The sequence below is a fragment of the Apodemus sylvaticus genome, chromosome 7, assembly GCF_947179515.1.
Source record: "Apodemus sylvaticus chromosome 7, mApoSyl1.1, whole genome shotgun sequence".
Lineage (NCBI taxonomy): Eukaryota > Metazoa > Chordata > Mammalia > Rodentia > Muridae > Apodemus > Apodemus sylvaticus.
In genome coordinates this window covers 17,178,029-17,206,015 of record NC_067478.1, presented here as the reverse complement: position 1 = coordinate 17,206,015, position 27,987 = coordinate 17,178,029, and the positions used below count along the sequence as shown (strand labels likewise).

Here is a 27,987-nt window from a genome sequence, read left to right as displayed (position 1 = left end):
GCAGTCTTGCCTCCCACTCCCAGTTCCCCCAGTCAGGAAACACAATGGCACTCTCCAGGCAAGACAAAAGGCTTTTCTTTATTGTGCCTGTGAAATGAAATACAAAAGTCCTGGCTAAGCTTGATCCTCTGTCCCCACAATCCCAGCCAGGGACTGCCGGACTGGAAGAGGAGGGAGAGAGAGGGTCCTGGGAAGTGAGTCCGTTCAAGGCAGATGATCGAGGAAGGCGAGAAGGGCGAGGTGGAAGGCTTCTGGCTTGTGGAGGTAGCAGGCGTGGCCTGCATTGTGCAGCTTCCCCACGGAGTGGTTGGGCAGGTGGCGGAGCTGCTGAAGTGACTCTCGCGCCAAAGTGTGGTCCAGTTCCCCATACAGGATAAGAGTCGGGGTCTGCAGGGCAAGGCCAGAACTTGCTGATCCTAGGGCTTGGTGAGGACCCAACCCACAAGCTATTCCTTTACGGAGCCTTGTCCCACACGTTACTTCTTCCATAGGACTGCAGGGGCCAAGCCTCTAAGGCCCCCTCACTCGCGTACGCACGCACGCACGCACGCACACACACAAGCAAGCAAGCAAGCAAGAGACAAGAGAACTTTGCAGATCACTGTCTGCGTACCTTCACAGCCTGGAATTGTTCCTGTGCATAATTCCGGGTGGAGGTGGGCGCAATGGGCACAAATCCACGTAGCTGGTGGTGGCTTCGCATCAAGAAGGGCAGTGCATAGCTGCCACTCAGGGAGGGGCTCACCAGCACAGTATTCTGCACCTTTAGGTCCCGGAGCACTGTCTCCAGCAACTCCACTCGGCCTGCCTCTGTGCTCACCTCCTTAGAAGGGGCTGAGTTCCCAAAACCTGGGAACGGCAGACAGCAGGTACTATCTCAGAGGAGCTCGTCCATCGCAGTTGGGGAGAGAAGGACACAGCACACTCTACCCCAGCTATTCTCAGAAGCAAGGTTCTATAACATATCAGTTCCACTAAAAAATAAACCATGATTCTAGCAGGTGAGAAGGCTCACCGGCTGCACATATCTGGATGACTAGACTCTGATCCCCGGAACCCATGTGTTGAGAGGCGAACATGCCTCACGGAAGCTTTTAAGCTGATAACACCCAGCAGAAGAGATGAGTGGGTACCTACGAGACTGACAGAAGAAAAATCTATTATGTAGGCTTTCTGAAAGGAAAGACAGTGTTTATCAAAAATGTATCCCCTGCCTGTAGTGACCATTCTGAAATTGTGGTTTCTTTAAAAACAAAAACAAAAAACACAGAAATAAGCTAAGAATGTGTTTTTGTTTTAATCTCAGGTGTGGGGATGTGGGGCTGTTCTGGACTGTCCGTAGCAGCTGACTATGATTTGCCTCGTGCTTTATCAGAGGGGTGGTTTTGCCAGCTGCAGATAGTTTCTGTGATTGTGTGACGTTTAAAATTTAGGGACCTTTTCAGAGGGTATATAAATGCTAGAGCCCCACAGGTAAGGTTGGTGGTTGGTGATCATTCAGGGAGGCTGACTGAGGTTTGTTAGTAGTCGTACTCAAAGAAGAAACAAGAAAGAAGTTAGATTCACAGATGTCTCTCTATCCTTCTTTCCCTCCTATCTAGTGAAAGAGGGTACAACCACGGGGATAAAGGGTGGGAAAAGAAGAATCCTCAACGTATCAAAAGACCAGCTATATCTGACCTACTAATTGTCCTTGATAGCTAGAGACACTATGTTTTTTGTTGATGGTTTCCCAACCCCACCCCCACCCCAAGCAAGTTTTCCCTGTGTATCCCTGGTTGTCCTGGATCTCGTTTTATAGACTAAACAGGTCTCGAGCTCAGAGACACATGCCTCTGCCTCCTGAGTGCTGGGGGCATGTGCCACTCTGCCCAGCTCTCCTATAATTAACGAAAAACGTCCAGAGAGGCTTGGGTTACATGTTTAAGCATTTCAGGTGACAATGACAATCTACTAATTGAGGAACGTGCATACAAAGCCTGCCCGTGCCTCCCATGGCTCTCACTGCAGCATTAACAACAGAGGAGGTCTGGAGTCCCTGCTTGGCCTACAGTCATGGTGTAGCCAAGCAAATTAAGGTGTAAATATGTTCATTAAGCAAGCAGGATGCTAATACTCCCAACCCATATACAACTTGCATGTTGTTTGTCTGTGTCTTGGTTCTATCTGTCTGTCTATTTCTCTCTGTTTTTCTCTGTGTCTGTCTATCTGTCTGTGTCTGTCTCTCTGTATAGGTAGGTTAAGCCTAGGACCTTGCACATTCTAGGCAAGGACTCTACCATTGAATTATATTCCCAGGCCTCTTTTACTTTTTATTTTGAGGCAGGGTCTCTACTAAATTGCCAGGCTAGCCTTGAACTCACTCTGTAGTCTAGGCAGGCCTTAAATCTGGGATTCTCCTGCTTCAGCCTCCTGAGCAGCTGGGATTACAGGTCTGTACAACCAGGTCCACCTGTCTGTTATCTCTATGCATGGAAATAGATGAAAGTGGGGCTGTCACTCTCAGATGTTTAGAGAGGAAAAAGAGAAGAGGTTTTGGTTTTTAAGGACTTCATTTAAAAAATATTGATTTATTTTTAATTTATACGTGTATCCCTGCATGTAGGTTTGTGCATGAATTCAAGTCCTCTCAGAATCCAGAAGAAGGCATTGGATCCCCTGGAGCTGGAATTACAGGCTGTTGTGAGCCGTCTGACATGGGTATTAGAAAACAAACTCAAATCCTCTGCAAGAGGGCTGGAGAGATGGCTCAGAGGTTAAGAGCATTGGCTGATTTTCCAAAGGTCCTGAGTTCAACTCCCCACAACCACATAGTGGCTCACAACTATCTATAATGAGGTCTGAGCTGGGCAGTGGTGGCGCACGCCTATAATCCCAGCACTCTGGGAGGCAGAGGCAGGCGGATTTCTGAGTTTGAGGCCAGCCTGGTCTACAGAGTGAGTTCCAGGACAGCCAGAGCTATACAGAGAAATCCTGTCTTAAAAAACCAAATCCAAAAACAAAACAAAACAGAAAAAACAAAGAATTGAGGCTGGTGAGTGGGTAAAGGGGCCTACTACCAAGCCTGACAATCTGAGTTTGATCCCTACACCAAAAGGCAGAAGGAGAGGCCAACTCTAACACATCATCTGCCCCTAATGGAAAAAAAAAAAAGCCACAAAAATTACAGTCACAAAAGGCACCGGGAATCCTCTCTGACGGTTGCTCATGAAATGAGTCACTCTTCTATTTTCTCTGTGATGTGGAACAAGAATAACTCACAGTGTAGTTTCCAAGGTAGAAAATAAGAACAGGCCAGGCGGTGGTGGCGCATGCCTTTAGTCCCAGCACTTGGGAGGCAGAGGCAGGCGGATTTCTGAGTTCGAGGCCAGCCTGGTCTACAGGGTGAGTTCCAGGACAGCCAGGGCTACACAGAGAAACCCTGTCTCTTTGGAAAACAAAACAAAACAAACAAACAAAAAAAACAAAAAACAAAAAACAAAAAACAAAACAAAACAAAAAAAAAGTAAGAACAGGCTTTTTGTTACCATGCTTTCTCGTGACCTGCAACTGGTTTTGTCCAGACATGGGAACCCACACATCCCTGTTTTGCCACCCCTCCAATTCTCCCTTCTGGTGTCTTCCTTCATTCCCACTGTAGCCCGACCTCTCTAAACTTGAATGTGGGGGTACTCACCTGGAAGGTCGATGGCCACAGCCCGGTAGCCCCTCTCTGACAGTAGCTGCAGCGTGCCCAGCTGCTCCCAAGTGTGGGAACTAAATGCTTTTCCATGGAGAAGCACGACTTCAACCCTGCAGACACATGGGGAAACATGTGGTATGGGACCTGGGCTGCCAGTGTCCCTTCTTCCCAGGGGTCTTTCATTGCCCTCCCAGGTTCTGAGTCCCATGAGTTGGACTAGGCTCCCTCCATTAAACCCTTGAGTAACCATTCACCTGTGCGCCTGCTGGATTGGCAGCACCTCTCGGTAAAAGATTTTAGAGTTGCCTCTGGTGAGACCAGTCAGGACTGTGACATTAGGGCCTCTCCAGAGTAGTGAAGACTGCTTGGGTGGGCCAGGCAACCCCACATACAGTAGGAATATGAGCAGTAGTCCCAGACCCAGCAGGGCTGCCTGGTGCCGGCTCATGAAGATCTGTACCACACAGCCTGGAGGAGAAAAAGGCAGAGAGAGGCTGTGGAGGACTTGTAGCCCTCTTCCCTTCTCTTCCTCTGAAAGATCGTCTGGATGCTCATGCCCTGCTTCTCAGGCCAGGGCAAAGGCTTGGGACACACCCCACTACAAACAGAAGTGCATGAGATACCTCTCATATATAATGGACACCATCATCACTGGGTTAGCTAAACCAGCTCTTCCGGCCATAGTAGCCCCTGTGCTGGGGTCTCTACACTTAAGCACTCAGAGGCCACAGAAAACACAGAGAGCAGATACGATGACAGTTCTCTGACACTGAGGGATCCAGGCTAACAGGTGAATTCCCTGCTGCAGCGGCAGCCGGGGACTGGGTCACAGGGCTAGTTTCCAAAAACACCAGATGAGGTGTGTTCTGGAAGGAAGTGCTGTGATGGCCGGAGATGGACTGAACTGCAGACTCAGAGGCGTTGGAGCCATGAAGGCAGCTACAGGTCAAAGTGCAGAGAGACCTCCACTGAGGGCGTGCCTGGAAATGGATAAACTGCTGGTACCAGAATGTGCTGGTACAATAGAGGGGACAGTTCATGATGGCCCCAACCTTTATGGGCCAGTTCACAGAGAATGTTGGGTGTCATGCTGTGCTGTGATAGTGGGGGCTGGGAGAACTGGAAGGGGAAACATGAGGGCCAGAGAGAACATTCCTTGACCTTCCACCCTGCTTCTGCCACATGATCTCATCATGGACTCCTCCAGTAGGGAGGCTTTGTCAGCCCAGAGGGCAGGTAGCCTTGGTTTGAGAATTCCCCTCTGCCTTGAGTAGAGTTCCATAACTTGGGATAGCCTTTTGGTACCTGCCCAAGCTTCTTCTGAGATTTACACAATACACTCTTCCTAAGCCGGTGGGGATGGGGTGTCCCTGCCATCATTTACTGGACCTAAGATGAACGTGTTTGTCTTATTCTGGGATTCTGGATGCATCTTTACGGAGTGTAAACAAAGTGTGTTGTGGTAGGGCCAGGAGCTGGGACCCACCCAGGGGCCACACACCCACCTCTGTGGAACTCTTCTGGAGGCCTCACTCCCTAGCTCTGAAGTCAGGCAGTGTGTGGGCTGCAGCAGCTCCTCCAGTGCTGATAGGAAATCGGGAGCCAGGTGGAGAAAGAGCACACGCTTCTTCTTAACCTGGAGCAGCCGAGGATGCCGAGGACACCCGTCTCCAACTCAACAGCTTTAGCTCACGTTCCCAAGAGGTGGAGCATCCGGATGGACCACCCTTAGTGTCCAGTGCTTCTTGCAGGATCAAGGGGTGGGGTTTCACTCATTGCCATGGCAACCTGCAGAGGTTCTGATGAAGACTGCTCTGCAGGCGGAGGGAGTTGGAGTTCAACGGTGCTTGTTTGGGGCACTGAAATGCCGCTCTACCACAGCACGTGGACGCAAACACACAAGAGTTTTCCACACCCTTTTCAGGAAGCTATATCCCCCAAATGTACAGTAACCTCTTTGCACACCCATTGGCTAATGCAGTCAGACTCTTATAGTAACATCCACAAAATCCCATGCATGGGTGTGTTAACGGTCTACTCCAAGATCAAAATATTCCATGTTGCAGAGGAGCCCCTTAAGCAGGGAGGTGAACAGCCAGAAATCAGCTTCGAGAACTCCCTGAAACTGGCAAGATTCACTAGGCCTCTCTCTGCCTGCCAGGGTAAACCACAAAAGCTGAGAACCCCTCTCTCACCAAATAAAGCTGAGCTGCAAAGAAGACTCCGAGAGAGCACACCAGCTTCCTGAAGAAGCAGAAACCAGCTGAGCTGCCTACAAGAGGCTTACGCCAGCTGAGGCACTTGGGAAAGACACTCCCCAACCAATCCAGCTGCCTGATGGCTGGGCAGTGTGTTCCACATTTTGTCAACTGTCACTCCTGCTCGGGCTTTGGTGACATAGCTGTCTTTGAGTCCTTTCTGCTCCCATAAGCAACCCATTATCTATATTTCCGTGAGCAACCCTGATAAAAATAATTGGTTTACCAAGTTGGACTTTGGTGGTATCCTACTGTGGTCTGTCATGGGCTCCCTATGGGCTTCCTATCTGGGACAAGCAGATGTATGTTTTCTCTCCCCAGGAAACATTTTGTCACAGGATGTTATTCTGTGACAAAAAAAAAAAAGTTTTGTTATCAGGAAGGCAGAGGGAGAAACACCTATGATTTCAAAACCATATGTAAGTCAGGCATGGTGGCCCATGGCTTTAGTCACAGTATTCAGGAGACAGACGCAGGAGGATCTCTGTGACTTTGAAGCCAGCCTGGTCTACATAGGGCGTTCCAGGTCAGCCGGGGTCACATACAGAGACACTGTCTCAAAAAATAAAAAGCCAACCCATGCACAGGCATGGAAGGTCTATAGTCAGGGCCCACACGGTGAAAGCAAAGAAACAATTTCCAAAACTACCCTCTGACCTCCATATACATCCCCCTAAATAAATGAAATATTAAAAAGAGGAAGAGTTCCAGGTGAAGGCACTTGGTGCTAAGCCCGACAATCTGACTTTAATCCTTGGAATTCACAGCGGTGGAAGATGAATGGATTCCCCTGGACTTGACCTCTCTATGTGCCCCCCCCAACCAATATAAATAAATGTTTTAAAAAAGAAAGAAGACCTAGGAAAAAACTACTAGCGAGCAAGGATCTGGGGGGGTAGGCGGGGAAGAAACGCACCAGCTGATAGGCACACATAAACCTTCGGAAATAAACACAGTCAGATGCAGAGATAAACACAGAAAAGAGACATGCAAGTAGGCAGGCAGATCAGAAAACACCTACTCCCAGGTTCCCCGCCAAAGCGAAGAGAAGCACTTACACCCAGACCTTCAAAAACATTCCCGTGCGCAGAGGCACAGGAACACTGTACACGTGTTGCCAGGCGCTTGCGCCTTCCGAAGGACTATGCCCCAAGTGGCAGGGATAAGGATGGCTGATCCCGGGACGACCTGCGGGCCTCCTTCCCTGGGGACACTCACCGTGCGGACAGAAGTGACCTGGAGGGCTCCGGCGAGGCGGGGCCCGGCCTAGGCGGAGCCAACTGCCAAACAGCCTAGCGGCTATGGCACAGCCTCCTCCTTGGTAACCAGACGGCTAAAGTCCAGCTACCCAGGCGCGCTTGCGCAGTACGCAGCTGCAGGCCAAGCCTGGTTACCAGGGAAGGACGTGGGGCGGTGCCCTAAAGCACCGAGGCCCGCCTCTCTCTGCTCAGATTTTCCAAATTGTTATTGGTCCTAAGCTGGAGAGCTTGTGGAGAGCCATCAGTTTTCGCACGTTTGTTTGCAAAATAGGGTTTAGGAAAGACCCACCGCATAAGGATGTCATGGAACTTAAGGAAAGCTCAAGCCTTAGAAGAGTTCTTGGCACCAAACTCTCCTAGCGTAAATGCCAGATGATGTGATTGTCATGCCGCAGCTCCAAGCTTCTGCCCAAGCATTTTCTTCTCTCTCCCTATTCCCCTGCCGGGTTAGAGCTTGAGGTGTCCTCTAACTCTGGTCTGCTCAGGACATTTATTATTGGTTGGCAACCCGTGATCAACGTTTGGTCTGTCCCAGGTTCAGGCCTCTGCGTTGCAACCAGACCTTGGAGCAGGGAGGCCAGGAAGGGCACAAAAGATTCACTACTCATCAGTACCTCGCCAAGGTTGGCATTACCTAGATTCATTCTAAAGCCTCAGAACAGACTCCGATGTCACCTGGCTGAATTTTGGCGGAGCCTTTCACTCAGATATGTAGGATGTCCGCTTTATGACAGGTGTACAATTCGTTTTGTACAGTCCTGACTCGGGGTGAGGGCTGGGATGGGGTGGGGCGGACAGGAAAGATACCAGAAATAGCTTTCGCCCTTAAGTCAAGCCATTGCCGTGTGATTGCCAGAGAATTTTGAGATCTTCAACCCTGCTTTTGGTGCACATGGGGTGGAGGTGGGCTTGGGAAAACAGGTTCCATCAAAGAAAGAAGGGTTAAGGCGTGGACGAGGCTAATGGCAGCTTGTGACCAAGAGAGGGCGCCAGGAATGGCTTGGCCTGGTCCCACCTCCTGTCCAGCCCCTCCCTACTTCTCTCCCCACCAGCCTACTGCACACGCCAGTCTCCTGCGGAAGATCACCACTTTTCCAGGTACCACCCTGCACTCTCGGCTCTCTCTGCGTCTCCACTCAGAACCCACCTGCTCCAAGTCTTCTCATCTCGGCTCTCCAGGTCACCTCTCTCTCTGGGCTGCCCCTCCTTCCCGTGTTTCTCCAGACAGACTCAGGGATCCAGAACGGTGGCCAGTGAACCGAGGGAGACTTGGCAGAGCGGGTGACCGCAGCGTCAATTGGTTGGGCTCCAGCGGCTAGCGCGCTGAGCACCCCGCGTCCCTGGCAGTCAGAAACTCCAAAGTCCTTGCCGACCGGTGTATGTGTTTCTGCTTCTGGAAAAAGGGCCTTCATCCCAAACAAACTTGGTCTCCTGCCTGTGTTACTAGTTCACCCACAGTATCATAGTGCTGGTTTAGATGAGGCTAATCAGGACAGAATTAACCCTTCATTGAGCACTGTGTCCTAGGCATGTATACGTTTTCCCCTCATGCATAGCCTCATTTAATGTCTATGAGCTGTTATTGAATAGTCCCATATACCAGTTTTTACTAGCAGCAGATACCTTAACTGGTAGAGATTCTTTCACTTTTTGCATAGCCTTTAAAAAAAAAAGATGTATTTATTTATTATATGTAAGTATAGTGTAGCTGTTGTCTTCAGACATACCAGAAGAGGGTGCCAGATCTCATTACAGATGGTTGTAAACCATCATGTGGTCGCTGGGGTTTGAACTCAGGACCTTCAGAACAGCAGTCAGTGCTCTTAACCACTGAGCCATCTCTCCAGCACCCACCCCCCCTTTTTTTTCAGTCTTTTCAAGACAGGGTTTCTCCAGGTAACCCTAGCTGTCTTGGAACTCACTCTATAGACCAGGCTGGCCTCAAACTCAGAGATCAACCTGTCTCTCTGCCTCCCAAGTACTGGGACAAAAGGTGTGTACCAACCACCATTGCCCGGCAGGTTTTCTTAAATTCTTAAGTGACATTTGTAATTCTGCCATGTTTCTGTTAAGACAGTTAAACCTGCCTTTTTTGACTTTAATTCAGAGCCTAGAGACCTGGTGGTCACCTAACTGCTCCCTGCTGCTGCCAGGCAGGGGTTCCTTCCTTCCTCACCAGCCTGGCTTTGAACTGCAGGCATCACCGTCGGACATGGCCAGCGTGGATCAGCGTGAAGGCACCATCCAGGTGCAGGGCCAGAACCTCTTCTTCAGAGAGGCCCGACCTGGCAACGGGCAGGCTGTCCGCTTCTCCGTGCTGCTGTTGCATGGTATCCGATTCTCCTCTGAGACTTGGCAGAACCTGGGTACTCTGCATAGGTTGGCCAAGGCTGGCTACAGGGCTGTGGCCATTGATCTACCAGGTACTTCTCCGGTAGGGCTTCTGGGGCGGGGTTGAGGGAAACGAGGAAGGAGGGCTGGAAGGATTTAGCCAGTCTGGGTCCCCAGCTTGGCAGTTAGGTAGCTCGACGTTTGAACTTGTCTAGTCTTGCTCTCGAAGGGTCAATACACTCACTGCTCTGCTACTTTTCACTGGTACTGAGCCTGTGTCTCCATGCCTCTGGGCTCCCTTCCCTTCCCTCATCTGTAATGGTTGGTGCCACACTCCTGCTGGTGACTGTCCCTACTGAGCATGGAAGGAGGTCATTGTGTGAATGTATTAGCTAGTATGTAATGACAAGCAGTAGAGGGTCCCAGCTGATGGGAACCAAAGTGCCTGGGTAGAACCATATTCAGTCTGATGATAACACAGTCTTCCAGAGCCTTGGGAAGCATGGCAGGGCCTGATGGATGGCCAAGGACCTGGTCACCTATTTGCAAGCAGAGTCCTTGAGCTGGGCACTGGAGGAGGTGGGGACAGCTTCCAGATTGCTTGACATAAGCCGAACCACCAGGCCCCACCACTTTTAGTGTCTAGTGAGGAATTGGAGACATAGCCTATCTGACAGGATCTAATCCCCTCACGAGCTAGAGCTGATACAGTTTCAGGTTTCAAGGGCAGATTTCCAGCCTGGCCAGGCTTGCTTCCAGCAGTGGGTTGGGCTGAGTTTCAGGGTGAAGAGCTACACTAATGTTGTTGGGGGGGAGGGGTGACTGGTAGGTCCCACTGCAGGGGCATTTTCCTCAGCTAAGATCCTCCAGTATCCCATCTGGGGTAAAGTCAGGGCTCTCAGGGCTTGATGCCTTTTCAATAGTTAATTTGCACAACTTTAAATGGCAAGCACATTCCTTATCCCTTTTAAACAGAGCTGGAAACTGTGCAGCTGAGGAGGGCTGGGAGGCCTTACCTATGGTCATCTTTATGGTAGACAGAGACCTGGGACTCAGACCAACCCTCATAGACTCCAGAGCCTCATTCTTTTCAGGACATGTTAGCATGAACACAAACATGGAAGGAACTGTGTCCTCCTCGTGCGCACCACAGATATAAAACACTGGGATGTGGGTATGGATAAATTCAGTCTGCTGGGTATTACATGAATCTGGGCACGGAGGAAGGGAGCCTTCCCATTCATTGCCCTTCTCTCTCATACGCCTGAATCCCTGCAGGTCTGGGGCAATCCAAGGATGCAGCAGCCCCTGCCCCTATCGGGGAACTGGCCCCTAGCAGCTTCCTAGCTGCTGTGGTGGAGGCCTTGGAGCTGGGACCCCCAGTTGTGATCAGTCCATCATTAAGCGGCATGTATTCCCTGCCCTTCCTCGTGGCCCCTGGGTCCCAGCTCCGGGGCTATGTACCAGTGGCTCCCATCTGCACAGACAAAATCAATGCTGCGGACTACGCCAGTGTGAAGGTACTGTGTGTGTGTGTGTGTGTGTGTGTGACTGAGAGGGTATCTTAGGAGCAAGGCGGGGTCCATCCCTAGGTCTTCTTCATCTGGGAGCTGGTTAACCCATGGGGTGGTTTCTGGGGAGACCCCTTTTGATTGACTTATCAGAAGACTGTGCCAACCCCTATATAAAACTGTGTACTGGGGAAAATACAAACCCATGTCTCCACCCACCAGATCTGCCTGTCTCTGCTCTTCCTCCTCTGGAGGGCAGGAAGAGACTAAAGAGGTGGCAAGGCCTGAAGCTAACCTGAAGCACCTTTAGAAGGTGGGCTGGTGCGACAAGCCCCCATTCCTCTTTTCCTCCCTCTCAGACGCCAGCTCTCATTGTATATGGAGACCAGGACCCCATGGGCTCCTCCAGCTTTCAACACCTGAAGCAGCTGCCCAACCACAGAGTGCTGGTCACGGAAGGGGCGGGGCATCCCTGTTACTTGGACAAGCCTGAGGAGTGGCATGCCGGCCTGCTGGATTTCCTGCAGGAGCTAGCCTGAGACTCAGTCCTGCTCATAGAGGGGACGGACTGCCTGCCCTAGGATCTCTTGCTGTCTTCCTCCTGGTCTCTGGCTTCCGCCTCACCTGCAACAGGTCTGTCTACACGTCTGTCTGGGTTCCTGTCATTTCTCTTTTTCTCTTGCAGTGACAGATCAGATCAAGGAGGTAGAATCAAGTGGAAAAGGCCTCGGATTCGAGGGGAGAACTCTGATTGTGGGTAATCCATGTGCTCCTGCAGGCTTCCTGCTTGGCTCTCTATCTGCCTTCCTTTCTTTCTGATCCTTCTCTCTCTTCGGCTGCGCTACAGGACAGACATTCCTTCTGTTCCCCTACCCTTAAGGCCACATCCCACACCCACCCAAACAGAACCTTTCCTGTGGGAATAGCACAGGGGTCCACGTGACTGGACCGTCACCACATTCCCGGGTAGCTTTGCACCCCGTGCTTGCACAGGTACATGTGCAATTTCCTAAAGGAAGCGGGGAGTCTTTGAAAGAGATCCACTCGCCTGGATAAAAATGTGGCCACCCCTAGATTTCTCTTATCTACCCGTTGCAACTGGTCCCAGACCAGAATTGTTTCCCCAGAAGGGGATGTGCACCCCCCTGCTTTTCAAATCTCCCCCCTTCTTCTTGGGGGCTCCCCAGGTCATCAAGAATGAATCTTCTCAGCCCAGCCCATTTCCTGCTCTGAGGTTTGGGAGTGGGATGAGGAGACCGACTGCGGAGGTCCCTGAAATAAAGTGATACAATTAGACCTCACAAGCTTTTGCTGTCTCCGGAGCGCCGCCCCTCCCCCTTCCCCTGGGGACTGCCACTGTGGGCTCCTCCCCCACCCTGGCGGGACCAGATGGTCCCCCTGCCCTTTGTCCACTAGGCCAGATGGAGGGAAAGGGAGATTGGATTCCCCTCCCCACCCACACACATCCAGGTGCCAAGACTCAGCCGAGGGGGGGAGGTGTAGGTCAGTGGAACCCATGAGCCGATTACCGAAAGGGGGGGGGGGAATATCTGCTCTGAGATGGGGGAAGGGCAGGCTCAATTGCCCTTCCCCCCCAAACACACACATACACACACCTATCCCTTTCCTAGTAAAGGAGTTAATGGCACTCTGACCCTTACAACCCTAGCTCCAAAAGGAATTTGTAGTAGATTTGAAGGATCACGGGACAGGTTGCCAAACGGCTCTCAGGCCCCTCCTCCAACTGGTCGGGTAGCCTCTCCTGGGAGGACCAGGGTCGGACAGTGCGAACGCCATAGGTCCCTGGGTGGCGGGTCTAGGTGGGCTGGACCCTGGAGTGAAGGATGGTGAAGATGCAAGAGCCGGGGCAGGGCGGAGGGCCGTGGGACAGAAGCCGGGAGGCGCGGTCAGGACTGAGATGAAGGCTGCGGAGAGTTCCGCAGAAGCGCTGGGCGGGAAGGACAGGCCGGGAGAGATCCACAAGGGGAGGATCCGGGGCCCCTGGTGAGCCGCATGGGAAGGGTCCATCGCTCCCTCCCGGAAGCGGCGGATGCTCAGGACGCCGGACCGCGCGGGGCGGGGCGGGGCGGGGCGGGGCGGGCGGCTGCGGCACTGGGGCTGCTGGGGCGGGCCCGCCGCGCTGTAATCGGATCCGGGGAGGGGGCGGGGCGGGGCCGGGCCAGGCGGGCCGGGGGGTGGGGGTGGGGGGGCGCGGAGCCGGGCTCCGGGCCGGCCGGGCTCCGCGCCTGTCAAACCCCTCATTGTTCGCAGCTGATGTCACTCGCAGTTGTGAGCGGCCGCCTTTCCCGGGGACAATGTGGGACTGAGCGGCCCAGCCGCCGCGCCGCCGCTGCCGCCGCCGCAGAACAGCCCCAGCGAGGTAAGGCGCGGGCCGGGCGGGGCACCGCGGGCCATTGAAGTTTAGGGGTTCGCTGGGGGGGGCGGGGAATTCGTTCCAGTGTGCACCCGACCGCGATCCTGGGGGGTGCACTGCGAGGAACACGTTTTCTGTCCAATGCGGCTGAGGCCTGTACAGGTGGGAGGCGTTGGTTTTCCACGGGAACACCCCACTACAGGGAGGGGTTTCTTGGACCTTGGGTACCAGGTTTGAGGCTCTCATCCTATTTGCCGTTTTCTGCCCTCTGAGCTTGCTCTCAGTTCTGGACCTCATGCCCCAGGTTCGGGTTTACTTCGTCCCTGTTCTCATCTGCCCTTCTGTGCTGCTCCTGGCTCACACACACCCCTTCCCATTCTCTGCAGTCCTCAGAGGAGCCAGACAGACCTCCAGGCCAAGGTGGATGGAGATAGTCGGGAGCACAAACTGTTCTCCCTTTCCGTTCTCCATCTCCTGCTCTGACCTAGCTTCTCGCCTGGGGTACTGGGTGGGGATGGAGGTGAAGGGGCCCCGCCACATACTGGCCTGGCCCTCACGCAGGCCTGGCCAGGAGAGGGAGGTGCCCACCTCCTCACACTCCTAAACCAGGCCCGCCATTTTGAGACCTGTGGCACCCAGGGCCCGGCCCCGCCCCACCCCAGGGAATGGTCCCCAAGGGGATGTACCTTGGTCCATTCGCCACCCCTTCTCTCAGAATGTGTGGCTTTGGGTCCCCACCAAGCCAAGGATGGTTACCTTCTCCCTGGACCAACAAGGCATGTGTCCCAGGGTCCCTGTCTTCCCTATAAACACGCCAAGCTTTGGTCAGGAGTTGATCTCCCGGCTCTCGGTGTTCAGTGGGGTCACCCTGGTGGCCTCGGGGCCAACGCCTGGGAGGGTCTATTGTTTTTCCATTTGAGAATATTATCTTTCTAGGTCCTGGAACCCCCCTCAACTTTCAAAGCACCCCTATCCCAGCCCCCACCCCGTAGCCTTCATCAGCATGCAGGCTCAGGCTGCCCAAACACAAGGGGATTGTTCTCTTTGCATGCTCAGGGTGGGGGGCTGGGAGCGGGCGGCCCACACACCCTGGCCGGCCCAGGCCGCAGAGAGGCTGGTTTGCCCCACCCTGTGTCCCCAGACGGGCTCTGTCCACCCGCCCACTCTCCTCCAGCCTCCATCACCAAAGCCTCTGAAGGAAAGGGCTCCTAGCTGTACAGGTGGACCCGCGGGTTCTGCTGGCCTGCAGACGCCTCCCATGCAGTCCTCGAAACAGTTCCCATCCTCCCTAGGCCTCAGGTTCCTCTCTTGATTGGTGAGGCTTTTCCAGTTGTGATTGGCTGAACCCACCTCAATGCTGTGAAACCTGTCTCACACTCCAGGGTTCCTACCAACTCCTCTTCCTGCTAGGGGACCCAGTCTGGTTTCTCAGAATTCTCAAATTCCTCACTTCTGCAACATGCCAGGGGAATCCAGCAGAAACGGACTGGGATGCTGAATGAACTGGGAACTCGGAGTTCTAATCAGGCATGTCCTAACTCTGCCCACGTGCTCAGTCCCCCAGCCCCAGGATTCTGAGGCGGCATGGTCTCTGATAGTCCCAGGCCTGTGAGCCCTGACTCCTCCCCTTACCCCCAGGGCCAGGTCCTGTCTCAAATTTCCTATTCTTTTGTAGCAGAAAGATAGGCTTAGAAATGTCCACTGGTCTCCTTTAACTTGTAGCCATGTCTTGTCTTTGGAAAGCACAGAGGCTGGAGGAATTTCATCTGATTTGAAGGCTGGGGAGGGCTCCACGGAGGAGAAGGCTTTTGAGAAGAATTTTGCTAAAAGAGTGAAGGGGATATGTATTTTAGGCTGACGTTGGCAGCTGGCAAAGGTTCTGTCTGAGGCTTGGAGTTACTAGGCCTATTTTGTGGCCTGGTATGTATGAGGGATGGGGCAGAGATGCGACAACAGAAGTTGCTAGGGGCTGGACCATGGAGGCCTCCATCGCTGGTGCACAGCCCAGGTTTTAATCTCTTGGGTCTTGGGATTCATGGGTGGTTGTTAAATAGCAGAGTGAGCCTACAGTCTTCAGCATGGAGATCTGCAATTAGAGGGCTCTTTCAACTTGGATAGACAGTCCGAGGCTAGAGCATTTCAGGCACCTACTAGTTTATCAGCTTCTAATCTGTCCATGTTCCTCTTCACTGGTCCTTTACAAGACAGGCTTAAATCAAGGAACCAGAGCCTGGAACTCCCCTAGGCCTCCCCACCCCCATCCTTTCCAAAACAGGAATGGTTGGCCATCCCGGGAGGCTGAAAGGCTGAGGCTGGGTCTGAGGATGCTGGGCAGTTTTGTGGAGCCCAGGCTAAAGAGCAAGGGTAAGCGTGCCCAGGGTAGGGGGTGGACAAGGGAGTCAGGAGTGCCCAAGGCTGCCAAGGCCCAGTGGCCACCCTCCTGCCACACCCCGCCATGCCTGATGCTCAATCATTCCCCAGCACCATCGGGTGTGGCCAGTATGGCTGTTTTTGGAGTAAGGATTGGAGGAGACTGTTAGGTTAGGATTGTTAAGGGGAACATGCTGAGCATGCGATCTGGGGTGAAGTTGGAGACTCGATTTCCCCGAACCTTCCCCAGCCCAGGTAGGTCTACAGCATCTCAGTGGTCCAGACACACTGGGCAGTAGAGCAGAGGGAATCCCCCGAGGGGCGGGCCAGTCTACACGGTTCAAATGGCCCCAGGAGCCCTCCCCTCCTCTGGATTGTTCTTCCAGTAGAACAAAGCCAGGGAGGACACTTGATCCCTGCGCGTGGGGGGGAGCTGGCTAAGCCCCCGGCCCTTTGATTGGGCAGCTGTCATGGGAGAGAGACAGCTGGGGGGAGGGGCAGGAAGGGGGCAGCCACCATCGCTTACACAGCTGTCACCCCCCCACCCCCAGCCCCTTCAACCAGAGTGGCAGGAAGCCAGGTTCAGAAGGAGTAGGCACTTGGTCTGGGGAGGGGGCCTGAGAAGCAAGACAGAAGGCCTGAAGTCAGAGGCTTGGATGTTCTTGCCTGGGAGCTCTGCTGACCAGAGGGGGCTGGGCACCCTCAGAGGTGAGCTGGAGGTCAGCATGGCATGTTGTGTGGCTGCCATGTGGGTGGCCCGGCAGAGACCTGGGGCCACCAGACCGAAGCAGCAAGAGACTCCTTCAAACTCAGTGAAAGCGGGGCATCTGGTCATGGACGCTTAGGGCCCTGGGAGAGAGGCCTAGAGGAGGGTCAGAAGCTTTATTCTTTCCGAAAGATAGGAAAAACTCCAGCGTCTCTGAAACAGGTACCAACAGCTCCCCCTTACCCTAGCGCCCCACACAGGGCAGGTGGGTAAATCCAGATCCGGATCCAGGGAAGGGCTAAGCCAAGATCACCTATTGAATCTGGGGCAGTGGGCCTGTGCAGCAGAGCCAGGCGTCTTCACGGCCAGACCGAGCAGTTCTGCCCACATTTTGTCTTTCCTGGGGTCATAAGAAGTGAGGCGATGATACGGGGTTGCTTTCAGGTCTCCCACTGTTTATCATCTAGTTAGAGTCCACAAAATTCTGGGGCTTCAGATTATATGGCCCCCAGAAAAGCCAACAGTCTTTCCAGAAAGGATGAAGAACCACAGGTCAGACAGGGCCTCCTCAGGCTACCAAAGTCTAAAGTCTACTTGAGAAAAGGGACTAAGAGACATAGACTGGAACAGCCACGAACGGGACACAGATGGGGCCTGGTCCAGTTCTACGCTAGCTTGTTGGACGTTGTTTTCCCCTCTACTCCCTTTCTTTCTATGACCTTGAGCATGCTTACAGACCCTTTAGCTATTAGGCTGCCCTTGTGTGCAGCAAATTCATCTATTCCCGTCACCAGCATGTCTGAGCCGCCCGCCTCTCTAGCCTGGCTCTGAACTGAGCCCTGGGGACACAAGGAAAGGTGGCAGCTTTGGCTCCTGTTCTAAGGGGCTCCCAGGCTTGGCTGTCCAGGGAGACAGAAACTATTCACGTCATCACAGGCGCTTTGATGGGGGAAGTGCAGGCAGCCAGGGGAATGTCTAGCAAGGGCAGCCAGCGTGAGGTTGGCCAGGGTGCCCAAAGAACACAGGCCCCAAATCTATTGCTGGTTTCCACCCTCTGGCAAGTCTATGGCAGAACTCAAATGAAAGAAGAAGCAAGCATCCAGGGAAAGGCACTTAGGAGCAAGGTTGCTATCCTGATTGTCTCCAAAGCCAGCAGGAAAGGAGACTGTGTTTGGTATAGGTATCCAAGAGAAAGCTAGGTTGGGAACTTCCTATCCACTCCATACCCAAACTCGGGCTGGTACTCAGAGGAGGGCTTTGGGCAGAGCTCGGAAACCTTGACCCTCATGTCAGGATAGGACAGCGGCTTGGCAAAGGCACTCCCGTTGGGAACACACATCCCTAGCTTCCACACCCTTCCGGGCAGAAGGAATTCCTATGGTTACTGATGTCTGGGTCCAGACCCATTGTCTGTCCTCCTGGGGCTATGGTCCCCAGTGAGTTCACCATCAAGTCTGGGCCTTGAGGAGAGACAGTTTCTGCTGAAGGATTTCTGAGGAGGATTAAGATTCAGGATTAAGTTGAGGCATGGAAAGGGGTCGGGTAGGGAGAGTGGGGAGGGCTGGCGGCTGAGCTAATCCCAGTAGCTAATCTCAGGCTCTGCCTTGCTCCATCAGTTAATGGCCCTGACGTCCTGCAGCCCACCAAATCCTTCTCTTACCCATTACCCAGTTCCAAGGAAACAGGCCATTTTTTCTGTGTGTAGAAATTGAGCCCCAGAGCTCCAGTGCCGTGTATCTGGTACAGTAGTGTGTCCTAGGTGGAAATGTGACCAGTCTCTATGCCTCTTGCTGTGTACGAGCCATTCTGGGCACACAGGAAATGGATCAGAAATACCACTGTGGAGAGAGTCCACCTTTACTCCTATGTCAATATTAAGTGGATCATGCCCAGAGTCATTTGCAGTGTGACCTCTCCTCCAATGACGCCTGGCCCATATGAAATCGCCTCAAGGGATTCCGCCCCAAACCTTTACCAGACTCTAGTCCCTTCTTTGGTCTCTGGAAGCAGATACCTTATATTTAGAGTATACCTTTCTTTCTTTCTTTTTTTTTGAACTGGGCTCTTACCACATAGCCCAGGCTAGCCTTGAATGAGAGAGCCTCCTGCCTTAGCCTGGGTGCATCCTGGGTTTTTAGGCAGGTGCTACACTATTCCTGGCCCAGAGTACACTCAACCTTAACTCCACAATGGAGGCACAATCCATGGGGAGGATTTCTTCCAAGTTAGGGAGGAGGCTATCGTGTGGCTCCTCATAGATGTCCAGACCACTTCATTAATCCCCCCTCCTCCCATGCTGGTGTTCAGGCCTAGGACAGCTTATATTCTAGGCAAGCATTTAACTACTGAGCTATAATCTCCTGCCATCCTCCTAATAACAGGGAGGGAGGGAGCAATAGTCAAGGAAACTGGGTGTCTGTCACGTGACTGTCTTATTTCAATGCTCAGAAATTTGGAATGTAGGATGCAGTAGTCATTTTCTAGGTCGGGTGACTGGGGCCCAGAAGGCTTCAATGACCAGGTTTACACAGCCAGGAAGATACACACAAATACACTGGTTAGAAGGGCATTTAAAACTCATGGGGGTGGGGAGGCTGGAGAGATGGCTCAGTGGTTAAGAGCACTGCCTGCTCTTCCAGAGGTCCCGAGTTCAGATCCCAGGAACCACATGGTGGCTCACAACCATCTGTAATGGGATCCGATGCCCTCTTCTGGTGTGTCTGGAGACAGCTACATGTATTCATATAAATTTTTAAAAAAAGAACTTAAGGTCCATACCATCTCCCTTCCCTTTGAGTTTGGCTGGCCCGGCTCTGGGGTGGCTGTGTGAGGGCTCCTCTCAGACACTCTTCTCTCCTGCCCTGTCCAGAGTCAGCTGAACCACAGCGTGGACGTGCTCCCAGGCCGCCGCGGCCCCAGCCCCGCCTGGCAGGATGAGCAGTTCAGATGCGGGGCTGGAGGAGGAGCCAGAGCTGAGTATCACCCTCACCCTGCGGATGCTGATGCACGGGAAGGTGAGCGGGTGGGTAGGGCTGGCACAGCCCAGTGGGAGCTTCCTCCCTGCCTGAGTGACAGGAGGGGCAGAGCCTGGCGCATTCATCCCCATCTGAGTCCACTGTTGTTATTTTTGCAGGAAGTAGGCAGCATCATTGGGAAGGTAGGTGTCCTGCTCTGCTCTGTCCCCTCGACTAGAGCCTTAGCCTGGTAAAGAGGTGACCGGTTAGGAATCTCCGTTTTGTCTCCTACAGAAGGGAGAGACTGTAAAGCGAATCCGGGAGCAGGTAACGATGTGGTCAGGGGAGGAGCCCGGGGCCCTGATGCTGAGGGTAGGGGAGGTGGCCATTCCCCCATCCCCCCTCACTCCACCTGTGATAAGTGATACCCAGAAGAATGGGAGTTTCTAGTCTTGGCTGGGGCCGAGCGAGCGAGCGAGCGGGGCAGACAGATAGATCCGCCGTCACCGTGGGGAGGATGCCCGCTGCCCAGTGCTTGTCCCACACCTGCAGAGCAGTGCCCGGATCACCATCTCCGAGGGCTCCTGCCCTGAGCGAATTACTACCATCACCGGCTCCACAGCTGCCGTCTTCCACGCAGTCTCCATGATTGCCTTCAAGCTAGATGAGGTTCGCACCCAGCTGGGGTGGGAGTCTAAGGGTGGCTGCCTGCGAGAAACCTGACCCCGTCTCCAGATAGCAGCTCCGGGGGAGGGAAGGTCAAGTCCAAGGCCGAGTTCCCTGGGACGAGGTCTAGGGAGGAGGCAGTCGCCTTATTCCTCTTCGGGAAAGTTCTTGAGGGAGCGTGAGGGAGTATCAGGGACATAACCTGGCTGACTCCCTGTGCCCCTGCCCCAGGACCTTTGTGCTGCTCCTGCAAATGGTGGCAGTGCCTCCAGACCTCCAGTGACCTTGCGCCTTGTCATCCCTGCCAGCCAGTGTGGATCACTGATTGGGAAGGCAGGGACCAAAATCAAGGAAATCCGAGAGGTGAGTGAGCGGAGAGAGCTACCACCCACAGGGGTGGGTGTGTCTTCTACCCTTCAGTGGGAGAGGGAACTGGAGCTCAGTCCTGAGGTGCTCTGGGCCCTTGTAGCCTTTCTCTTGGCTATTGGAGTCTAAAGAAGTGGTTATTGTTTCCTCTTCGTAGACTACAGGAGCCCAGGTGCAGGTGGCAGGGGACCTGCTCCCAAATTCCACAGAGCGTGCTGTCACTGTGTCTGGGGTGCCTGACGCCATCATCCTGTGTGTGCGCCAGATCTGTGCTGTTATCCTGGAGGTGCTTCCTGGGGTGGGGGAGAGGGAAGGAGAGGCCCTGGGTGATTGTGAACCATCCAGATTGTATGGCTGTAACATTGGGTAGGGTGGGGTGGGGTGGGGTGGGGTGGGCAGAGCCACAGCTGTGGGCGGTTTGTAAGCCTTAGAGCACTCTGGGATATCGCCCCCCTGAGAGCCACAGGAATGCCTTAAGGCTTGTGGGTTCTTGGGGAGGCCTCAGAGGATCCTGACAAAGCTTCTCAATTTGTGCTTTCCAGTCCCCACCCAAAGGAGCCACTATCCCGTATCATCCGAGCCTCCCCCTAGGTACTGTTCTCCTCTCTGCCAACCAGGTGAGGGACGCATCCGGGGGGACCAGGGTGGAGGAGGGGAGGAATAAAGAATTGGGGGGGGGTCTAAGGAGGGGACAGAGTGATCCTGACCTGTCACAGTGACTCCCTTTTCAATCGCTTTGTTCCCACAGGGTTTCTCTGTCCAGGGTCAGTATGGAGCAGTGACCCCTGCAGAGGTGAGTGACCCCTAGCCTGAGACAGCCCCATCCTGCACTGCCCCCTCTAACCTCTGACCCTGTTCTCTGGCCCAGGTCACCAAGCTCCAGCAGCTCTCAGGCCACGCAGTTCCCTTTGCGTCACCCAGTGTGGTGCCAGGTAAGCAGTTCCCGCTGAAGGAGACAGCCAGCAGCGGGGCATCCCTGGCAGTGGATGGGGAGGCCCCTGGAGACCTCAGACCGCACTCAGTCCTTCTCCTCTGCCTCAGGACTAGATCCCAGCACACAGACCAGCTCGCAGGAGTTTCTGGTTCCCAATGATGTGAGCAGAAGCTGGGGGGCGGGACTGGGAGGAGGGTGGTAAGGGGATCCGGGGGTCTAGCCCATGCTCAAGGTTCAATTCTGCCTCCCTTCTAGCTGATTGGCTGTGTGATCGGACGCCAGGGCAGCAAGATCAGCGAGATCCGGCAGATGTCAGGGGCGCACATCAAGATTGGGAACCAAGCAGAGGGTGCCGGGGAGCGGCATGTGACCATCACTGGCTCGCCCGTCTCCATCGCGCTGGCTCAGTACCTCATCACTGCCTGGTGAGCACGGACAGCGGGTTGGGGCGGGGCACAGGTACGGGGAGGAAGGGAGCACCTCCTGTGCTCTGGAGCAGTTCCCTGGTGCTCCTCAGCTCCTCCTTTCCTTTAGGTATTCTACCTAAGTCCTCCTGGCTGCCTTGGTTACTACCTCTGTATCCGTTCCACACATCCTGTCTTATCCTTGTTGGTTTTCCGGATCTTCTCTCCTATTTCTCCTTAACCTGTTTTGTCTGCCTGTGGTTTCTGCCCCCCACCTTCATACCTTTCCCATCCCTCCCCCAAACACACCCAGCCCGTGCCCGCTCCTGTCCACTCCTTTCCTGTCTTTTGGCTAACCTCATGGCTCCTGTCTCACCTCCACCTTCCCCTTCATCTCCCCTCTGTATCCCTCTCTCCAGTCTAGAGACGGCCAAGTCTACCTCTGGGGGGACGCCTGGCTCAGCCCCCGCAGACCTGCCCACCCCTTTCTCGCCACCCCTGACGGCCCTGCCCACAGCTCCCCCAGGCCTGCTGGGCACACCTTATGCCATCTCCCTCTCCAACTTCATCGGCCTCAAGCCTGTGCCCTTCCTGGCTCTACCACCTGCTTCCCCAGGGCCACCGCCGGGCTTGGCGGCCTACACTGCCAAGATGGCAGCGGCCAATGGGAGCAAGAAAGCTGAACGGCAGAAATTCTCTCCCTACTGAGGCTGGCTGAGGCGCAGGCGGGGGCAGGCAGGACCGCCGGCAGGGGCTGCCTCCACATCCTTCCTGCCCAAGGAGACTCCACCATGGGGTCTCAAGCGCCAGTAATGCCAGACGCATGGATGCACCCCCTACCCTGCCCCATCTTTGGAGATCCTCCTTGGAGAGGGGGCAGTTTCTGGCCCAGGGTTCTAGGCGTATGGTAGCCCCAGGGCAGGGGCCCCACCCCTGCAGGCTTATGCATGGATGCAGGGCGTGGCTGGGGGCTCCCCAGTGCCCTGCCATGGGAGGGGCTGCTCGTGTCCTCGGTCCCTTTGGGCTTCATCCTACTGCCCCAGTGGGAATTGGAGGAGAGCGAGGGGTGGCTGGGGCCAAGCTTCCCTTCATCCCCTGCAGATCCTGCTGCTTCCACTGATCCCTTTGACTGGAATAGACTGGCTGGGCTTGTCAGGGGCAACCCAAAGAGAGGGCTCTGCCTGTAGCAGGGGGTGTGGCCTGGGGGGCAGGGGCCCGGTTCTCAGCAGCAGACACTCTGTACAGTTTTTTCAATCCCTGTTTTTGAATAAATATTCTCAGCGACCAGAAAGCCGTGAAATAATACTAGTAGTGTTGGGGTAACAAAACTTTCAGGGAAGGGATGTGACTGAAAGCACAAAGGACCCCAGTCTGAATCCACAGTCCCTAGTTGACCCACAGTCCCTTCCTCCTGTCAGTTCTGGAGTGAAACTGAAGGGCTCTTTGGGGGTCGTGTGTTCTGTTCAGTCCCCTGCCTTTAGCACCAAACCGATCAGGCTGTTTTCTGAGCAGCTTGGGTGATGAGTTTGAGTCGAAGCATCCAGCTTTTCACGGTACAGATAGCAGGGAACTTGGTACGCTTCTCCACTGGTTTCTCCACTGGCTCCTCCTGCTGTGGTGTAGCCCAGACCCCTGTCCCACTTGGCTCGTCCTTCTGGCTGTGAGCTCTTAGGATCCTAGTCTCTGTGACCATGCCTTCCTCCTCTCAGGACCAGGGAGTATTGATGAGTTTACACTGGAGGGGTCCTTAGGACATGATGGTACAGCATACAGATGGGAACACTGAGGCCCTGGAAAGGTAGGACTGAGTGCAAGACCACACAGGTAGTGTTCCGCCCAGAATCAGGTTTCTCAGGCTAAGTACCACCCCCTCTGCCATTTCAGAGCCAGCAGTCCCGTACAGGGTACCTGCCACAACCTGAGCAGGGGGCTGATGTGCCCTCTGATCCCGCCCTCCTTTCCCCACCTCAGGAGGAATCTCTCAGGTGGCCCCTGACACACTCGGGCTCTGTCCAGCCAATTCTCGGGTCTGTGCTGGTGCCTCAGAAGGGCCTAGGACAGGGTCCTTGCGGAGTCCCTGGAGACGCTGAAGGAGTGTCCGCAGGTCCCAGGCTTGCGATGTGCAGGCCTTTGGGGCCCGAGGCAGCGCTCGGCGGGTGAGGCGGCCCAGCGCCAGGCGCACCGGGCGCTGCAGCAGGCCATAGAGAAAGGGGTGAGCAGCGAAGGCGGAGTAGGCGACCCAGGTGACTGCGGCCTCGGCCGCCGCGGCTCGCGCCGCGGGCGCCAAGCACGCGCAGGCATAAGGCAGCCAACAGGCTGCAAACTGGCCCACGGCCAGGGCTGGGGCCAGGGCCGCCTTGCCCCCGGGAAGACGTGACCGGAGGGGCGGCAAGAAGGAGAGGCGACTGTCCAGAGAGTCGGAGCGGAGCCGGGTCCCGCGCGGAGGCCGGAGGGCGGCGCGCCGCGCCACCAGGAAGATGCTACCGTAGGCGGCCAGCAGCAGCAGGGCGGGCAGCGCGAAGGCTAGCATCGCCCAGAGTGGCCGGAAGGGCCCGAGCCCCCCGGCCAGGACGGAGCAGCGAGCTGGAGCCGGCGGTGGCCCGGGCGGTGGCCCGAGCAAGGAGAGCGCGCCCAGGAGCGCGGCAGCCGACCACACTGCGGTGAGCACCAGCGCCGGCGCCGGGCGCGCGCCTGGCCGCAGCGGGTGCACGATGAGGCGGTAGCGCGCCAGGCCGAGAGCGGCTACGCCGAGCGTGCACGCGGGGAGCAGAGCCGCCGAGAGGAAGCGCGCCGCCCGGCACGACGAGGGGTCCAGGGGCACACTGCCCAGCCCGGGCGGCGCGGCCAGCAGGCTCAGAGGCATGATGGAGGCGGCCGCCAACAGGTCCACGACGCACAAGTGCGCCAGGTAGAAGGCGTCTTGCAGGTCCGGTGTGCGCAGCACCACCACGAGCAGAGTCCCGTTGCCCAGCACGGCCCCCACCTCTACGAGAACCGCCAGGATAAAACCCACCGAGCCCGCGAGCTCGCTGACGCTGAGCCCGGAGCCGCTGGCCATCTGAACCAGGCTTCACTGGGGTTGCTATAGAGAGAGCGGAAATGGAGCCTTTGGCTCCAGGATTCCCATCACCTGTCCCATGCTCCTCAAGGCCCCTCACCTCCTCGTAGGCTGCCCAGGAGGTGACTCCGACGCCCAGGCTGCCATCTTCTTGTGGGGTTTGGTGGGCCCTATGGGTGGATGCAAGGCTGAGCCTGGCTCGGCTTTCTCCCCCAGCCCTAGCACACAGTTCCGCAGCTCAGCGTCTGTGGAGATGGTACCGGCTGTCACTCTGATGCTTCCCTTTGAAGACACACACAGCTTAAAGGGAGGGGCAGGGCCTGGTGCCAGCCCCCTTGGCCCTAACAGCTGCCAGCTGGAGACTGGAGGCTCCTCTGTAGATCGGCCCCAAGGGTATAGCTTACTGAGCCTAGCCCTTCCCTGCCTTGCTCGTGGGTGGCACGTGGGAGCAGTTTGGGTCAGGCAGTACTTTTCTCAAGGTAGCCCAGGAATCAGGAAGGAAAACTTTTAGGGATGCTTGGCATGGCACGCAGTGGATGGGCAGCCAAGGTTACCTTGGTATCTCACCTGGTGGGGTACGTGAGAAGAGAAAGCCTTAGCAGAAAAAAATGGACGCATAGCCAGTCTTGTACTTTGACTGCTGGCAAAATCAGCTCTCTTCTAAAGGGCACCCTGCACGCCCAGCATTAGCACCACCCCTTCCCAACCTCAGAACTCAGCTTGAGCTAAGAAGACCTCCACATGAAACACAGTCCTGGCCAGTCAGGGTGTAAGTTTCTGCCCCCCTCCCCCGGGTAGGTGGCTCAAGGAAAGCCCTGTAACTCCAGGGGGAGGGGCCCGTGCTCCAGTTAAAACCACACAACTCCGTGGCAACTCTATGTAGACACTGAGAAGGAAGCAGGTGTCTGAAAGGCCTTCTCCCTCGAACCAGACTCGAGTCTCCCTAGGCCTTTGATTAATGGGCATCTCAAACATCCTGTGTCCTGAACAAAATTAAGACCCTTGACTGTTCCTTAACTGGCTTCTTGCAGAATCTTCTTGGCAAACTCCTGTCTCAGGATAGGCTTTCCTAGCTTTCTTTTCTCCCACACACCATCCAGTTTGTCAAAGGTCCAGGGAATCCAGTCATGTCTCATTACCGATGTCACTGCCCCACTGATAGTGTCTCAGCATTCCCCTAACTGGCCTGACCTTTGCTTCTGCGCCTCAAGCTGCTCAGCTGATTTGTCCTTAGGTCCCCTCCCCACTCTACCTTCCGGTTCCTGTCCTTCCCTGGGAGAAATTCAGCCAACGGAAGTTCCCAGCAGAAGACCAGAGAGTGGGAGGAAGGAGGAAGCCATGGTGTTTCCTTCCCCTCACAGCTGAGCCTAGGCCTCGACAGCCTTCTGTGGAAGACAGCCTCTAGCCCTGTAGCCATGGCTTCCTTCCTAGAGGCTCTTCTGTGCTCTTGTTCATGCAAGACGAACCTAGCATGGCCCTGTCTCCTCCCACGATCTGTCCAGGCTCTGGGTTGGTGATGGCTTCCTTGTGGTTGCCCATCTCTGGACTCCCCCATTGTCTCCTGTGCGATTGCCTCTGCTCTCTCCCCGTATCCAGTTCCCCTGCTCTTTATCTTGTATGAGTCCTGCCTTGCTGACTTTTTTTTTTTTTTTTTTTTTTTTTTGGTTTTTCGAGACAGGGTTTCTCTGTGTAGCCCTGGCTGTCCTGGAGCTCACTCTGTAGAACAGGCTGGCCTCAAACTCAGAAATCCGCCCGCCTCTGCCTCCCAGGGGCTGGGATTAAAGGCATGGATTTTTACACTCTTAACAGTGTAGACACTTTGAAAAATAAACCAGGTGGCATCTGAAATCAGTCCCCTTCCATCCAGGGGCTGTCTATCCATCATCAGTTTGAGCTCCTCGGGGCATCGAGGTGGCCTCCCAGGCTGTCTTCTGTTCATCCCCACCCCTCCTCCTCCTCCCCCTCCTCCTCCCCCTCCATGCTGCAGGCATGGCAGTCACTTGCTGTTTGTGCCTCTCGAGTGGCAAACTGCTGTGGCGGATCTTCGTGGCCTGATCCCTGTGCCCGCCCCATGACTCGCTCTCTTGCTTTGCCATGGTTTATTATTATTATTATTATTATTTTAAAGATTTATTTCTTTATTATATATAAGTACACTGTAGCTGTCGTCAGACACTCCAGAAGAGTGGAGTTAGATCTTGTTATGGATGGTTGTGAGCCACCATGTGGTTGCTGGGATTTGAACTCACGACCTTGAGAAGAGCAGTCAGCACTCTTAACCACTGAGCCGTCTCTGCAGCCCGGTTTATTATTTTTTAGCCATCCATTCCAAACGCACCCCAGTTTCAGCTCACTCACGTTCCTCCTTTCACCGTGCTTTAGGGGGCGTGCAGGCACTGTCCTTTCCTGATGCTGTGTCTCACATCTACATGCGTGGTCATTTGAAGCCTCTCTTCCTGGGCTGTAGGGACCAGAGCCTCCAAGGTCATCACAAGAATGAGGCCAGCATCCCTTCAGCCCTAGAGATCAGGCTCCGGCCTCTTGGTGTGACTCATCATCCCCTGATGGACTGTGAGAGGTCACCGCCCAGTTTCCCGTCATTCAGATGAGGAGGTTCGGGGAAAAGGGTGGCATGTCCTTCAGAGCATACAGCTGGCGCTCTGGTCACCTGCTTCCCAGAGCTGGTCCACACGGACATCCACGCTCACTCTAACTCGGCCACAGCTTGGATGGGGTTTGCCTCTAGAGGTGAAGCTGCATCTTTGAGGTGTTCATTCAGAGTGGAGAAAAGCCAATTCCTTACTCTCCATCTCCCTGCCTTGAGAGGCCTGCAGGCGCAGGGCAACCTCACGGGCCTCCACAGCGCAGGGGAAGCTCAGCAGGGTCCGTGGGAACAGCAGATGAGGAAAGGGGACTGGAGAGGACAACAACAAAGTGGGGGCTGGAGAGATGGCTCAGCGAATAAGAGCACTGACTGCTCTTCCGGAGGTTCTGAGTTCAAATCCCAGCAATCACATGGTGCCTCACAACCATGGGATCCAATACCCTCTTCTGGAGTGTCTGAAGACAGCTACAGCGTACTTACAACCTTTTATTAATCTTTTTTAAAAATGA

At 54.8% G+C, this 27,987-nt stretch overlaps 4 protein-coding genes across 10 annotated transcripts; 2 read left to right on the top strand and 2 right to left on the bottom strand.

Moving 5' to 3' along the window:
• Nucleotides 1-53: 53 nt before the first annotated feature.
• Abhd14a (abhydrolase domain containing 14A) lies at nucleotides 54-7,301 on the bottom strand. 4 transcript variants are annotated; one of them, XM_052187425.1, is made up of 7 exons: nucleotides 7,159-7,301; nucleotides 6,167-6,287; nucleotides 5,188-5,496; nucleotides 3,937-4,150; nucleotides 3,677-3,792; nucleotides 614-849; nucleotides 54-387 (listed from the first exon to the last, which is right to left on the bottom strand). In XM_052187425.1, the coding sequence occupies exons 4-7, from the start codon at nucleotides 4,128-4,130 to the stop codon at nucleotides 205-207; spliced, it is 729 nt and encodes a 242-aa protein (XP_052043385.1). In that variant the 5' UTR covers nucleotides 4,131-4,150; nucleotides 5,188-5,496; nucleotides 6,167-6,287; nucleotides 7,159-7,301; the 3' UTR covers nucleotides 54-204. The 4 variants fall into 4 exon arrangements, with proteins under 4 accessions (XP_052043385.1, XP_052043384.1, XP_052043387.1 ...); XM_052187424.1 differs by lacking the exon at nucleotides 6,167-6,287; XM_052187427.1 differs by lacking the exon at nucleotides 6,167-6,287 and having other exon boundaries at nucleotides 5,188-5,491.
• Nucleotides 7,302-8,239: 938 nt separating this feature from the next.
• On the top strand, nucleotides 8,240-12,345 carry Abhd14b (abhydrolase domain containing 14B). 3 transcript variants are annotated; one of them, XM_052187422.1, is made up of 4 exons: nucleotides 8,240-8,297; nucleotides 9,397-9,622; nucleotides 10,809-11,050; nucleotides 11,401-12,345. In XM_052187422.1, the coding sequence occupies exons 2-4, from the start codon at nucleotides 9,412-9,414 to the stop codon at nucleotides 11,578-11,580; spliced, it is 633 nt and encodes a 210-aa protein (XP_052043382.1). In that variant the 5' UTR covers nucleotides 8,240-8,297; nucleotides 9,397-9,411; the 3' UTR covers nucleotides 11,581-12,345. The 3 variants fall into 3 exon arrangements, with proteins under 3 accessions (XP_052043382.1, XP_052043383.1, XP_052043381.1); XM_052187423.1 differs by having other exon boundaries at nucleotides 8,290-8,378; XM_052187421.1 differs by lacking the exon at nucleotides 8,240-8,297 and having other exon boundaries at nucleotides 9,136-9,622.
• Nucleotides 12,346-13,252: 907 nt separating this feature from the next.
• Pcbp4 (poly(rC) binding protein 4) lies at nucleotides 13,253-23,106 on the top strand. Of its 2 annotated transcripts, none has more exons than XM_052187414.1 (13): nucleotides 13,253-13,421; nucleotides 19,361-19,505; nucleotides 19,625-19,648; nucleotides 19,740-19,772; nucleotides 19,998-20,114; nucleotides 20,343-20,474; nucleotides 20,635-20,763; nucleotides 21,020-21,094; nucleotides 21,226-21,270; nucleotides 21,346-21,409; nucleotides 21,519-21,571; nucleotides 21,667-21,836; nucleotides 22,432-23,106. In XM_052187414.1, the coding sequence occupies exons 2-13, from the start codon at nucleotides 19,425-19,427 to the stop codon at nucleotides 22,496-22,498; spliced, it is 990 nt and encodes a 329-aa protein (XP_052043374.1). In that variant the 5' UTR covers nucleotides 13,253-13,421; nucleotides 19,361-19,424; the 3' UTR covers nucleotides 22,499-23,106. The 2 variants fall into 2 exon arrangements, with proteins under 2 accessions (XP_052043374.1, XP_052043373.1); XM_052187413.1 differs by having other exon boundaries at nucleotides 22,235-23,106.
• Gpr62 (G protein-coupled receptor 62) lies at nucleotides 23,100-24,892 on the bottom strand. The gene has a single exon (XM_052187415.1). It carries the CDS (start codon nucleotides 24,871-24,873, stop codon nucleotides 23,797-23,799), a length of 1,077 nt encoding a protein of 358 aa, XP_052043375.1. The 5' UTR covers nucleotides 24,874-24,892; the 3' UTR covers nucleotides 23,100-23,796.
• Nucleotides 24,893-27,987: the final 3,095 nt, after the last annotated feature.